At 38.2% G+C, this 12988-nt stretch overlaps 1 protein-coding gene across 9 annotated transcripts in view; it reads left to right on the forward strand.

The window, feature by feature from the left end:
• The window catches only part of GOLGB1 (golgin B1), an 81386-nt gene that overhangs the window by 59329 nt on the left and 9069 nt on the right, over nt 1-12988 (forward strand). For all 9 annotated transcript variants that reach the window (XM_074404270.1, XM_010352403.3, XM_074404273.1 and 6 more), the window contains 3 exons: nt 6659-6837; nt 11101-11266; nt 11526-11663. In XM_074404270.1, coding sequence (XP_074260371.1) covers nt 6659-6837; nt 11101-11266; nt 11526-11663 — 483 coding nt within the window. The remainder of the gene's footprint in view (nt 1-6658; nt 6838-11100; nt 11267-11525; nt 11664-12988) is intronic.

A 12988-nucleotide genomic window follows, 5' to 3' on the forward strand; every position in this document is an offset into this window, starting at 1 on the left:
GGAGTGCAATGGCGCAATCTCAGCTCACCACAACCTCCACCTCCTGGGTTCAAGCAATTCTCCTGCCTCAGCCTCCTGAGTAGCTGGGATTACAGGCACGCACCACCATGCCCAGCTAATCTTTTGTATTTTTAGTAGAGATGGAGTTTCACCATGTTGACCAGGATGGTCTCAATCTCTTGACCTCGTGATCCACCCGCCTTGGCCTCCCAAAGTGCTGGGATTACAGGCTTGAGCCACCGCGCCCAGCACAACCACACTCTTGACTTGTTAGGGGAGTCTACTTTACAATGTTATGTCTTCACTTTCATGATAGTCTCTTAACTCTATCAAGGCTTTGTATTTGTAGGAAAATAGGCCACATAGGAAATAAATGGACTTTTGAAAGGCTAGGTTTTCCATTTTAAAATGTGACCCATGCCCAGCAGCTGAAAATTCTAATTTTTAAGATTAGGCCTAGTGAAAAGATTATTTCCCCTAACTGTAGAGTTAGTTTTTCCTTTTTTAAATAGATAATTGTATTCATTCCTATTTCACTTAATATCCATATTTCTAGACAGTCTTTCCCCTTTTGTAATCTGAACAAAGCCCCTCTGTTCAGTTATGGTTTTGACTTCCAACATATGGAAGTCAAACATATATAAACATACTTGTTTATATTTTTTAAATAACTTGAGTTCAGCTGACTTTGCCCTGGGAGCTGGGCCTTTTGCCTGTCTTTCAGAACATAAATGCAACAGGTTCTATTCATCTGGACAGTATGTGCCTCAAAGCTGTAATTTATGATATGCTAGTATTAATTGTCTTCTAAGTAAAAATCATTTTTTGTGGAGCTGTTAGAATAGATTCTGAATTAGCTAATTATGTTTAATTCAGTGAATTGCTTTATTATTCTTATCTGTTGTAAACGCTAGGCACTAAACTGCACATTTTTGACTGCTAGATAGTTACAGCCAAGCCAACCTTTTTATTTTTGTGTTTCTGTAATTCAGTCATATTCTTATGTTCTCAAAGGCTCATAACTGTGATTTTATTTAACCATCAAGACGTATCACTCCTTTATTCACAATGTGCCTCATATGTTTTTCTTTTCCATTTTCAACATCCTGAGATAAGCTCTAACTCTTTACCCTTAAACTCTTGTAGTAATGTCGCTTCCAGGTTATCATCTCTTCAGTATTTTCATACCATTGCTGAATAAGTCTTTCTGAAACTCTACTTTATTACTGCACTACTTAAAAATATTTAAAAGTTGTACTATCTCTAGAATTGATTTAGGATTCAAGCCCTGTTTAGTCTGGCATTTAAGAAGCTGTAATTTTTTTTTTTTTTCTTTTTTGAGACAGTCTTGGTCTGTTGCCCAGGCTGGAGTGCAGTGGTGCAATCTCAGCTCACTGCAACCTCTGCCTCCTGGGCTCAAGCGATTCTTCTACCTCAGCCTCCCATGTAGGTGGGACTATAGGCGCTCACCACCGCATTCAGCTAATTTTTGTGTTTTTAGTAGAGACGGAGTTTCACCATATTGGCCAAGCTAGTCTTAAACTCCTGATTTCAAGTGATCCGCCCGCCTTGGCTCCCAAAGTGCTAGGATTACAGGTGTGAGCCACCGTACCCAACCAAGACCCGGTTCCCCCATTCTGAAATTTTTTGATACTATAATTTGGTATAGGTGTTTTTTTCTTCATCATGCTATGGATATGTTAAATCCATACTTTTTCAGCATTCCCTTTTACTGCTCCATACTCATACCCTTCATTCAAGCCAAACTAATCTACTCAGTATGCAATAATCATACCTGGTGCTTCCTACTTACCCATATTATCATCCTCAGCCAAAATGTTCTCCCAATAGCTTTCCTTTTTTGGGTAAATATTTCCCACTATTTAAAAAGGTCTTTCCAGAACTCAGATCCTCTACTTATATTTCATGATTGCCTGATTGTCTTTTGCCTTTGTACTTCCCTAGTACTTTTCTTACCATTTGTCCCATATTGCCTTGGGGTGTATATGTGTGTCTTACACTTGTTTGTACATCTTTAGCATAGGATTGACTAAGCAGATGGCTTATCTCTAGGGGTGCCTGTATTTGTTTATCTGTACTCTCCTCATTCTGAAAATGACTTGGCATAGCATATAAAGATATAAACAGTTTTTCAAGATAAAAGAAGAGGGACTGAGAAGGAAGAGAAAATGAGGATAGGATAGAAAAATATTAAACCAGGAGGAAGGTTAGTGTCCCAAGAAATCACCATATCCTGTACTTTGTTAGAAAGAGAGGTCCCTAGTTTGCTCTGAGCTTTCTACAGCCATCAGAAAGAGGGAATGAACACCATGTCCATGAACTGCAGTATTCATATTCTAGGAGAAAAGAAGAAAGAAAAATCACCTACTCAAGATAAGAATATTCTTTAAGTAGGCCGGGCGCGGTGGCTCAAGCCTGTAATCCCAGCACTTTGGGAGGCCAAGATGGGTGGATCACGAGGTCAGGTTGAGAGATCGAGACCATCCTGGTCAACATGGTGAAACCCCGTCTCTACTAAAAATACAAAAAACTAGCTGGGCGTGGTGGCACATGCCTGTAATCCCAGCTTCTTAGGAGGCTGAGGCAGGAGAATTGCCTGAGCCCAGGAGGCGGAGGTTGCGGTGAGCCGAGATCGCGCCATTGCACTCCAGCCTGGGTAACAAGAGCAAAACTCCGTCTCAAAAAAAAAAAAGAATATTCTTTAAGTATTGAGGCCTGTAAGAAATTTCTTCTGTGTTCCCATAAAGAGAACACTATATAGTTGTGAAACATTCATTACTTCTCTACAGTAAATATAATAATGTGTTTTTTAGGGTTTTTATTTAACTGTCCCTTGATATAAGTGCGTAGCAAAAGAATTATGTCCAGTTCACTAAAACTACCACTTCAAGGAGCTGAAATGCAGTCCTAGGCACACAGTTTTTTGTGATCCATTCTAGGATACCCTATTCTAGATACTAGAAGAGTGAGTGGATTGCATAAGGATATGTTTTTGCTTTAAATTAAAACAAAAATATGTTTGGGGGTTGGGTTGAAAATAAAGTGATATGGACATATTTAATTCATCACTAAATTCTACACTGTTTGGTGGGAAAACCTAAGAGTAGCACTACCTCAACCCCATTTCTTCTACTCCTGAGGCAATTTGCTTTCAACCATTTCAGTATTTCCTCAGTATGCTTACATTGCATTTTGGCTATTCATTTGTTGCATTAACTCTTGACTTTCTTTACACTAACAGGGTTTAGCTCTCCAGACTCCCCCTACTTTCACAACAAACTCTGTCTGCAATTTTTTTTTTTTTTTTTTGAGATGGAGTCTCACTCTGTCACTAGGCTGGAGTGCAGTGGCGTGATCTTGGCTCGCTGCAACCCGTACCTCCGAGGTTCAAGCGATTCTCCTGCCTCAGCCTCCCAGTTAGCTGGGACTACAGGTGTGTGCTAGATGAAGTTTCACAGTTTTCAGCACAATGGTCTCGATCTCTTGACCTCATGATCCACCCACCTCGGCCTCCCAAAGTGATAGGATTGCAGGTGTGAGCCACCACGCCCTGCCAGTGTATGCACATTTCAATACAGAATTCCTTCCTCATTCTCTTGATGTAATTTAATTTTAATTTTGGTTAAATCAATTCAGAGTTACATTTTTATGACTACAAATGCTACTAGAGCATTAGAGGCATGTTACTTTTATTTTCTTCTGAGTCTTGCTGTTTTTCCCAGATTAACAATAGTTTTTCTTATTGGTGTTACTTAGTTTTTTTTGCACTTAGTGTAATTTAACTCCAGATTTACTGCCATTTGTCCACATCTCCTCTCTAGATGTTTATTCCCATGAATTTCATCTTCATGAAGAAAATTCTCCTGGAGTACCTGATTTGCTCTAAGATCAACCAGTGGCCCTGTACTTCTAGGATACTCTTCCTATCCTAGAATGTTTCCCTTTACCTTTTTCCTATAGTAGATCTCCTGTTTCTTCTATTCCATGTATTCCTCCTCTTGGTTTTGTGCTTCTTTTTCTTGGAACAAATCATTCAGTAGCTCCCTAAGAAATGATACATGGAAGGTAAATTTATTGAAAATGTGTTTTTATCTCTCATACCTGATTGATAGTTTTGCTGGATATAGAATTCTAGTCTGAAAATAATTTCCCTTCAAAATTGTGAAGACATTGGTTTATTGCTTGTTAGCTTATATGTGGTTCACAAGTCTGAAGCTGTTCTGATTCCCGATCCTTTGTATGTGATCTGTTTCTCACTTGCCTTCCCCTCACCCTACCTTCCCTCCCTTTCTCCCCATTCTGAAATTTTTTGATAGTATAATTTGGTATAGGTATTTATTTCTTTATTATGCTAACTAGTCCTTTGAATCTAAGAAATCATACTAGCAGCTTTTTGGAAATTCCATTGAATTATTTTTTTTACCATTTTCCTCTATCCTTTTTTCTTTGTTGTCTTATTTCTGAAATTTTTGTTATTTAGATGTAGGACCTTCTGGATTGCTTCTCTAATTTTCCTACCTTTTCTCTTCTTTTTTGCTGTATTTCTGGAAGATTTTCTCACTTTTGTCTTTTGATTCCAAATTTTTTTTCATTTTTACCGTTATATTCTTAATTTCTAAGGAATTTTTTTTCTTTGTCTCATAGATAGATTTTCTTCTCTTTCTAAGGCTAGTGGTGGTAGTTTTGTTTTTTGACATTTTCTTATAATGAGTCTTTCTTTATAATTTTTAATTTATGCTATGTTTCTTATTTACAATATTATCTCTTAAATCTTTGAATGCATTACATTTCCCCCATTGCTAATCTCTTCTAAATTACCTTCTCCCATTGGTTTTCTTCCCTTCCTTAATATTAGCCATTCTTCACATGAAGGTTAATCCTTGATGTACTCTTCATATTTAAGAAGAGGGTCTAAAAGTGACTTACCCAGTTTCATTTCATTGCATTCATTTCATTCCAAATTAAGTGGGACTTACCAACTGAGTTTCATTGCATGATGTTCTTATCGAGCTTGTTGGTAGCCCTTATCTCAGTGTCTTTAGTTCCTCTTGAGCTGGTCCAATTTTCAAGAGAAGACTTCTCATTTCTTTTGTGGAGGGGAAAGGCCTTTTGCTAGCACTCTTCAAGCTCAGTAGGGGAAAGGCTTTACATACTCAGGAAGCATGCATTCACTCTGTTTGGAACAACACCCTTACTTGCAACCATGCCTCATGTGCCATAGTGCACAGACACTTCTTTTACCTCTCCAGAGAATAAAACTAATTGTCTGTTGGGGAAACAAAAAGTGTACAGCTGAGGAGGGGATCTATGGATGAAGTTGTTTTTTGGCCATGTGCAGTATCTCACACCTGTAATCCCAGCACTTTGGGAGGCTGAGGCAGAAGGATCACTTGAGCCCAGGAGTTTGAGACCAGCCTGGGCAACATACGGAGACTCTGTCTCTATCAAAACAACAACAACAACAACAACAAAAAAAAAAACGGAAAATAAAAAGAAATTGTTTCTTAAGCAGCTTTCATCTAGACCTCCTTATCTCAGCTATCACCTCCCTTCCACCCCCATTACCACCTTTCCAGAGATACCTGATATTGTTAATTCCTGAGCCTTTTGAAGATTCTGCAGAGTAAGTGCTACTGGTTCTTGGATTTTCTTATTGCCAGCTTTAGAGTCTGCTTTCTCAGATCTGTTAAGTCAGTTACCACTTATTCATCTGCTTTTGAGCTTCCAAAATTAATTTTATTACTGCCGATTCCTCTATTTTTCCTGTTCTTGTGTTTTGTGCTTTAAAAAATGCCATTATTTTAGCTTTAGTGATGTTTCTAAATGGGTGAAAGAGGTGTGTGAACAAGACCCCCTTCTTTGCCCAGATGTCCTGACATTATTTCTTACTTACTAAGCTTTTAATGAGTATTGGAGATAAAGAGCTTAAAAATATATCTGAAATGTAGGTAGGCAGTTTTACTAATTAAAGGCAAGTCTGTCATCATCACTAACTTTATGTGCAAAATGCATTAATTTTCTCATTTCTCAATATTCTTATGAAAAAGGTACTATAATTAGCTTCATTTGATAGATGAGGAAAATTAAGACTTAGAGGGTATGAGGAACATGTGTTGGGTCACATGTCCAAGAAGTAGTAGGATATCTAACTCCAGAACCTAAGTGTCCTTAACCACTGAGCAGCACTGCATTCTTTATAATCAATATCGACTAAGCTATGGCTAAGATTGATAGTCATGTAGGAAAGTTTAGAATTCTAATGAGGGCACATAACTAGTTCTTGGTTTAGGATGTACCCGCTCACGGTGAAGCTGTAGGTCTTTTCAGTCTACCCCACACCAGAACTGTAGCCCTAAAGTGAACTTAGAATCTTTGGAGCCAGAAGAAGGAGTAGAAGTTACAGGAATAGTCAGTCAGACACTGCAGACTTGATGGCAGATCCATGGGTAATTTTCACCAGTCTAGCTGCATGTATTTCACCACTTTAGAGACTTATGCTGCAGTGGTATGTTGTCAGTGGACTCTTTGGTGCTGGTTGCATGTTGTGTCTGACTGACTTAGCAGGGAACTACCAATGACTTATAGTTAGATGAATGAGTTGTGACAGATTATCTTTTTATTTTCCCTTTGGTTAAAGCTGAAGGAATTGAAGAATCTGCAGCAGCAATACTTACAGATTAATCAAGAGATCACTGAGTTACATCCACTGAAGGCTCAACTTCAGGAGTATCAAGATAAGACAAAAACATTTCAGATTATGCAAGAAGAGCTCAGGCAGGAAAACCTCTCCTGGCAGCATGAGCTGCATCAGCTCAGGTATGATAATCCCTCCTTTTCAACTCTTTTCATTTTAACTCATTGTAGATTTATAGAGAGTTGGGAAAACAGTGCAGAGAGCTTCTACGTAGCCTTCACCTAGTTTCTTCCAGTGGTAACATCTTACATAACTGTGGTACGATATCAAAACCAGGAAACTGACATTGGTACAATTCACAGACCATATTCAGATTCCACCAGTTTTACATGCACTCATTTGAGTATCTATGTGTGTGGTTCTATGCAATTTTCTGACATGTATGTTTATGTAAGCATCACCACAACCAAAATACAGAACTACTCCATCACCACAAATACATCCTTTGTGCTACTAGTTTACAGTCACATTCCTCCCTTCCCTACCCTCCTCATATCCCTAACCCCTAGCAACCACTAATCTGTTTTCAATTTTGTCATTTTGAGAATGTTTTCTAACTGGAATCTTGTAGTATGTAACCCTTTGAAATTGGCTTTTTTCATGTGCCATAATGCCCTTGAGATCCATCAGAATTGTATGTATCAATTGTTAATTATTTTCATTATAAATACTGTTTCATATTATGAATATACCACTGTATTCACCTGTTGATGGATATGCATGTTGTTTTAAGTTTTTAGTTATTCTAATAAAGCTACTCTGAACATTTGTGTATAGGTTTTTGTGTGGACATAAGTTTTTATTTCATTAAGATAATTGCCCAGGAGTGCAAATGCTCACTTGTATGGTAAGTGAATGTTTTGTTTTTTAAGAAATTGCAAAACCACTTGGCATAATGGCTGAACGTCTTTTTAATGTGCATATTTAGCATCCATATATCTTCTCTGATGAATGAAATATCTATTCATGTCTTATGTCCATTTTCCAATTGGGTTAATTTTTTACTGTTAAGTTTTAAGTATTCTTATATATTATAGGTATCGTTCTGTGTCTGATTTGTGGTTTGCAAATATTTTTTCCCAATTCGCAGCTTATCTTTTCATCTCCTTCAACAGGGTCTTTTTAATTTTGATGAAATCCAATTTACTGATTATTTTCTCTTTGTAATTTACATTTAGTATTTTCTATTTGATTTTCAAGTTCTCTGATTCTTACCTCCATTCTGCTTTTGCACCCAGTGAGTTAGCTTTTTATTTTACATATTGTATTTTTCAGTTCTAAAATTTCTATTCAGTTCTTCCTTATATTTTCTATTTCTTTGCTGAAGCTTTCTATACTTTTCCCAGTGTGTTAGTAATTGCTTGTTGAAGCATTTCTATGATGGCTGCTGTAAAATCCTTGTCATATCATTCTAATATCTGTGTCACCTCAGTGTTATAATCTGTTGATTTCTTTTTCTTAATCAAATTGTGGTTTTCCTGGTTCTTGTTACAATGAGTGATTTTTAGTTATATGCTGGACATTTTGGAGTTTATAAGACTCTCAGTCTTATTTGAATCTTCTCCATTAGCGGGCTTCACTGACACTACACCAGCAGGGGAAGGACGACCTTGCCACTCTACCACTAGGTGGAAGGTGAATTCCAGGCACCCCACTCAACTTCATTGATACCCCTAGAAGGAAAGGATGCCCTGATACTGCCAAGGGGAAGTGGAAGTCCATGCTCCCTGCATGGCCTCCGTTGATACTATGCTGGAAGGAATGGAGAGGAGCACCTCATGATTGCCAGGTGGTGGTGAAAGTTCAGGCTATCTGCTTAGCCTCTGCTGACACTGTGGGGAATGGTTGAAGAGGGGCACCATGTTACCACTGGGTAGTACTCAAAGTACAGATTCCCTACTTTGTCTCTTCTGATACAACCTCTGCAGAGGCCAGGAAGAGTGCCTTATTAACCTTGTTATGGTGGAGGTGAATGTCCAGGCCCCACATATTGCTTCCGCTGATACCACAGTGGGAGTGGGAGGAAGAGGGGCAGTGGGAGAGAGGCACCTTCTTAGTACTAGGTAATGGTAAGAGTCTAAGCTCCATACTTGGCCTCTTCTCAGACTACTCCAGTAGGGAGGATGAGGTGTACCTTGTCACCACCAGGCAAGAATGTGACTAGCTTATCTACCAGGTCTTTGTTAATGGGAGTGGTGAGATAACTGTGGTTTTCCTATGTTGTTTGCCTGGAATATGGTGTTTATTATCATTAATGTCTCTGTCTAGCCAGACTGTCCCTTCCTAGTCCTTTGGCAAGGCAAAGAAAATTTGGTACTCATTGGTGTTCCTGGGTCATGGAATTCTCCAGTATCCAGTTTGGGATATGTAGAATACAAATAAAAACTAAAGAACTTGCCGCCATGTCATTCCTCAAGTCTGGGGGTCCCGCTGGTCTGCCACCTTCATCTTTCTAAATTTTCTTATGTTTGTCTTTATTTATAATGCCCAAGGGTTTTATCTATACAGGTTGAATATTCCTTATCTGAAATGATTGGGACTAGAAGTGTTTTGGATTGCAGATTTTTTGGATTTTGGAATATTTGCATTATCCAATGAGCATTTCCTTTGAGTGTCATGTCAATGCTCAAAAAGTTTTGGATTTTGGAACATTTTGGATTTTCTTGTTAGGGGTGCTCAGCCTTATTTGGAGGAATAAGGAGAAATGTTTCTATTTTATTTTGTCTAGAACCAGAAATCCTAGCTCTTTTCTTTTTAAGGAACAGAACAATAACAATGCTATCATGGCAGAAGAAATTAAGATAGGAACTATAATTCTGATTTTTTAAATTCAGTTTTTCTAACAAATTTAATCCCAAGAATAAACACTTAGTGTATAAAAACAGGTCTAGTTGTTGCAACCTCATTTTGGGGATGCTATTATTGTTTAACTTAACATAGGTCATGCCTTAATAAATTCAAACTCGCTGGGTGCAGTGACTCACGCCTGTAATCCTAACACTTTGGGAGGCCAAAGCGAGTGGATCATCTGAGGCTAGGAGTTCGAGACCAACCTAGCCAACAAGGTGAAACCCTGTCTCTACTAAAAATATAAAAATTAGCTGGGTGTGGTGGCATGTACTTGTAATCCCAGCTGCTTGGGAGGCTGAGGCAGGATAATTGCTTGAACCCGGGAGGTGGAGCTTACAGTGAGCCAACATCGTGCCACTATACTCCAGTCTAGGCAACAGAGTGAGACCCTGTCTCAAAAAAAAAAAAAAAAAATCAAACTCAAAGCTTTCAAGATTTGATATTAAAAGGAGAATTTCCGTGTTGGAAATTGCTGCTGATCAAGCAGCATCTGCTTTGTCTCACCAGTGCTAGAGGACAAGAGGCAAGTGAATACAGAGAATATGAGTTGGAGTCTCAATTCCTATCCAGCTTACAAGGGGCCATAAGGATGACAACTGTCAATATAGTATAAATATCAATAACATCTCTAAGAGAGTTCTTAATGTTCAGATACATGAGATTTCAAACCTTAAGCAACATTGATGTAGCATTAATGATTTAAACTTTATGGAGTAAAATTACATCTAAAAGATTTTTATATTTAACATCTTTATGGACTTGCTTATAAGTTAACATTTATTAAGCTCGTTGCATGGAGTTGGCAGCTTCCCCAGATAATACAAGAACAAATTCTTTTTTTAAACAGATGATGACGATTGCAGAGCAAGTTAAAAAAAAAAAAAAGAACAAGAGTTTTGCTCTCCAGAAATATAAATTTCTGTTCCTTCTTTTTGAAATTGAATCTCAAGAGAAAAGATAAATTGCTCCATTTTAACCTTCATTTTTCTTCAGGAAACCACTGCCCCAGCTTTATTCTGTTAGAATCTTAATTTATCATTAAAAGTTTAGGCACTTGCTTTGTCCTTCAGATGCACTTTAATGTTGATCATTGACGTTTGGGCCCTCTAAAGGTGATTGGTACCACATCAGAGATCACCTGATGCCTCTCATATTATCTCCACATCACCTAGAACTACAGAAATATTAAAGTGTTCAGGTACTAGTGTAAACCTAAGAGAAGCTGCAGAGCACTAAAGGCTTATTTTCTGCAGTCTTTCTTCTTTACATTTTCTCTAACAGCAATCTAAAAGGATATTTATTTTCCTTATTTCCTTATGTAATTGATACTTAAAGGAGAGAAAAAGAGATAGAGAAAAAAAGATTTCTGTTTTTTCCCCACATTTTCTCTTTCCACCTTTTTCTTAGCCTTTCTTTCTTTAACTTCCAGATTTGGTTAACCTTGAAGATAAGCAAAGTGCTGGGGTTACATGTGCGAGCTACCACGCCCAGCTACAAGTATATTTTTACCTGTGATTGTGTCATGTTTTTTCTAGAATGGAGAAGAGTTCCTGGGAAATACATGAAAGAAGAATGAAGGAGCAGTACCTTATGGCTATCTCAGATAAAGATCAGCAGCTCAGTCATCTGCAGAATCTTATAAGGGAATTGAGGTCTTCTTCCTCTCAGACTCAACCCCTCAAAGTGCAATACCAAAGACAGGTGAGTACTTTCAATGCTGATTGTTACTCAGAGATAAATTTTTAAACAAATGATGATGATTGCAGAGAAAATTAAAAAAAAAATAAAGGCACCACCCAGAAAGCATCAGATTCCTACAAATTAAGTGCCCATCTGCCTCTATTAATTGTCCATAAGCCACCTTATAACGTCCTATGGGGTGGACAGGATTTCTAGAGGGAAAGAATTAAAGCATGAGCAATCTTAGGAGAGAATTTCATCGATGTTTATGTTCTGACAGACATCCCCAGAGACATCAGCTTCCTCAGATGGGTCGCAAAATCTGGTTTATGAGACAGAACTTCTCAGGACTCAGCTCAATGACAGCTTAAAGGAAATTCACCAAAAGGAATTGAGAATTCAGCAACTGAATAGCAAGGTAACTATTTCCTGCTAAACTGGAATTCAGTTTCTTTTTTCCATGACTGGAAGAAGGCAAGTAAAAGCCAACTCAGCATGGAGTCCCAGCTGTAGCATATCTTAGGGTACAGAAGTTTCACTTTCTCAGAACCTAGGTGCTTATTCCAAAACACTGGACACAGGGCCATTTCTTGTTCTTTGCCCTTGGTGAGTCCTTGGGAATGATTGGATAAATCCAGACAGTAAGAGTAAAAAAGCCAACTACTTTAGGAAGCCTTCCCCCTGACCTGTGTCACTTGTTAGTAATGCTGAGGTTACTCCCTGTCCCACCCTCTTAAGAATTGTCCTCCTGTTGCTCTCTGAATATTCAAAATATTCTTTAGTGACATCTGCCCTAGTTCTGCTGTCTTGAGAGGAACTCAGCTAAGTAGTCTCTGACAGAACTACAAGATATTTAGAGATCAATGAGAATCAGAAATCAAGAGATTAGCTTTGAGGAGAGCCAAGAATGTCCCCAAATTATATGCACAATGGTGTGTGTGTGTGTGTGTGTGTGTGTATAAGCTTTACATCACAAGAATTAGCCAGCTGTGGTGGCAGGCGCCTGTAATCCCAGCTACTCAGGAGGCTGAGGCAGGAGAATTGTTTGAAACCAGGAGGCAGAGGTTGCAGTGAGCTGATATCACATCACTGCACTCTATTCTGGGCGCCAGAGTGAGACTCTATTACAAAAAAGAACAAAGCTGGAAGCATCACATTACCTGATTTCAAATTTTACTACAAAGGCTATAGTAAACAAGTCAGCATGATACTGGCATAAAAACAGACTCACAGAGCACCAATGAAATGAAATTAAAAGCCCAGATATAAAGCCAGGCAACTTAATCTTCAACAAAAGCACAAAGAACATACAATGGGGAAAGGACAGTTTCTCTGATAAATTGTGCTGGGATAACTGGATATGTATATACAGAAGAATAAAACTAGACTCCTATCTCTCATCATACAAAAAAATCAAGCCAAAATGGATTAAAGACTTATTTCTAAGACACGAAACTACTAGAACAAAATATGTGGAAATGCTTCACGACATGGATCTGGCCAAGGCTTTTTTGTATAAAACCTGAAAAGTATAGGCAACCAAGGCAAGAATAGACAAATGGGATTATGGCAAGCTAACAGGCTTCTGTACATCAAAGGAAGCCATCAACAAAGTGTGAAGAGACAACCCACAGAATGAGAGAAAACATATGCAAACTACCCATCTAACAAGGGATTAGTAACCAGAATATATAAAGGACTCAAGTAGCAAGCAAACAAATAATTTTAAAATGGGCAAAAGAT

Source organism: Saimiri boliviensis, chromosome 8, assembly GCF_048565385.1.
Source record: "Saimiri boliviensis isolate mSaiBol1 chromosome 8, mSaiBol1.pri, whole genome shotgun sequence".
In the NCBI taxonomy this organism is placed as follows: domain Eukaryota; kingdom Metazoa; phylum Chordata; class Mammalia; order Primates; family Cebidae; genus Saimiri; species Saimiri boliviensis.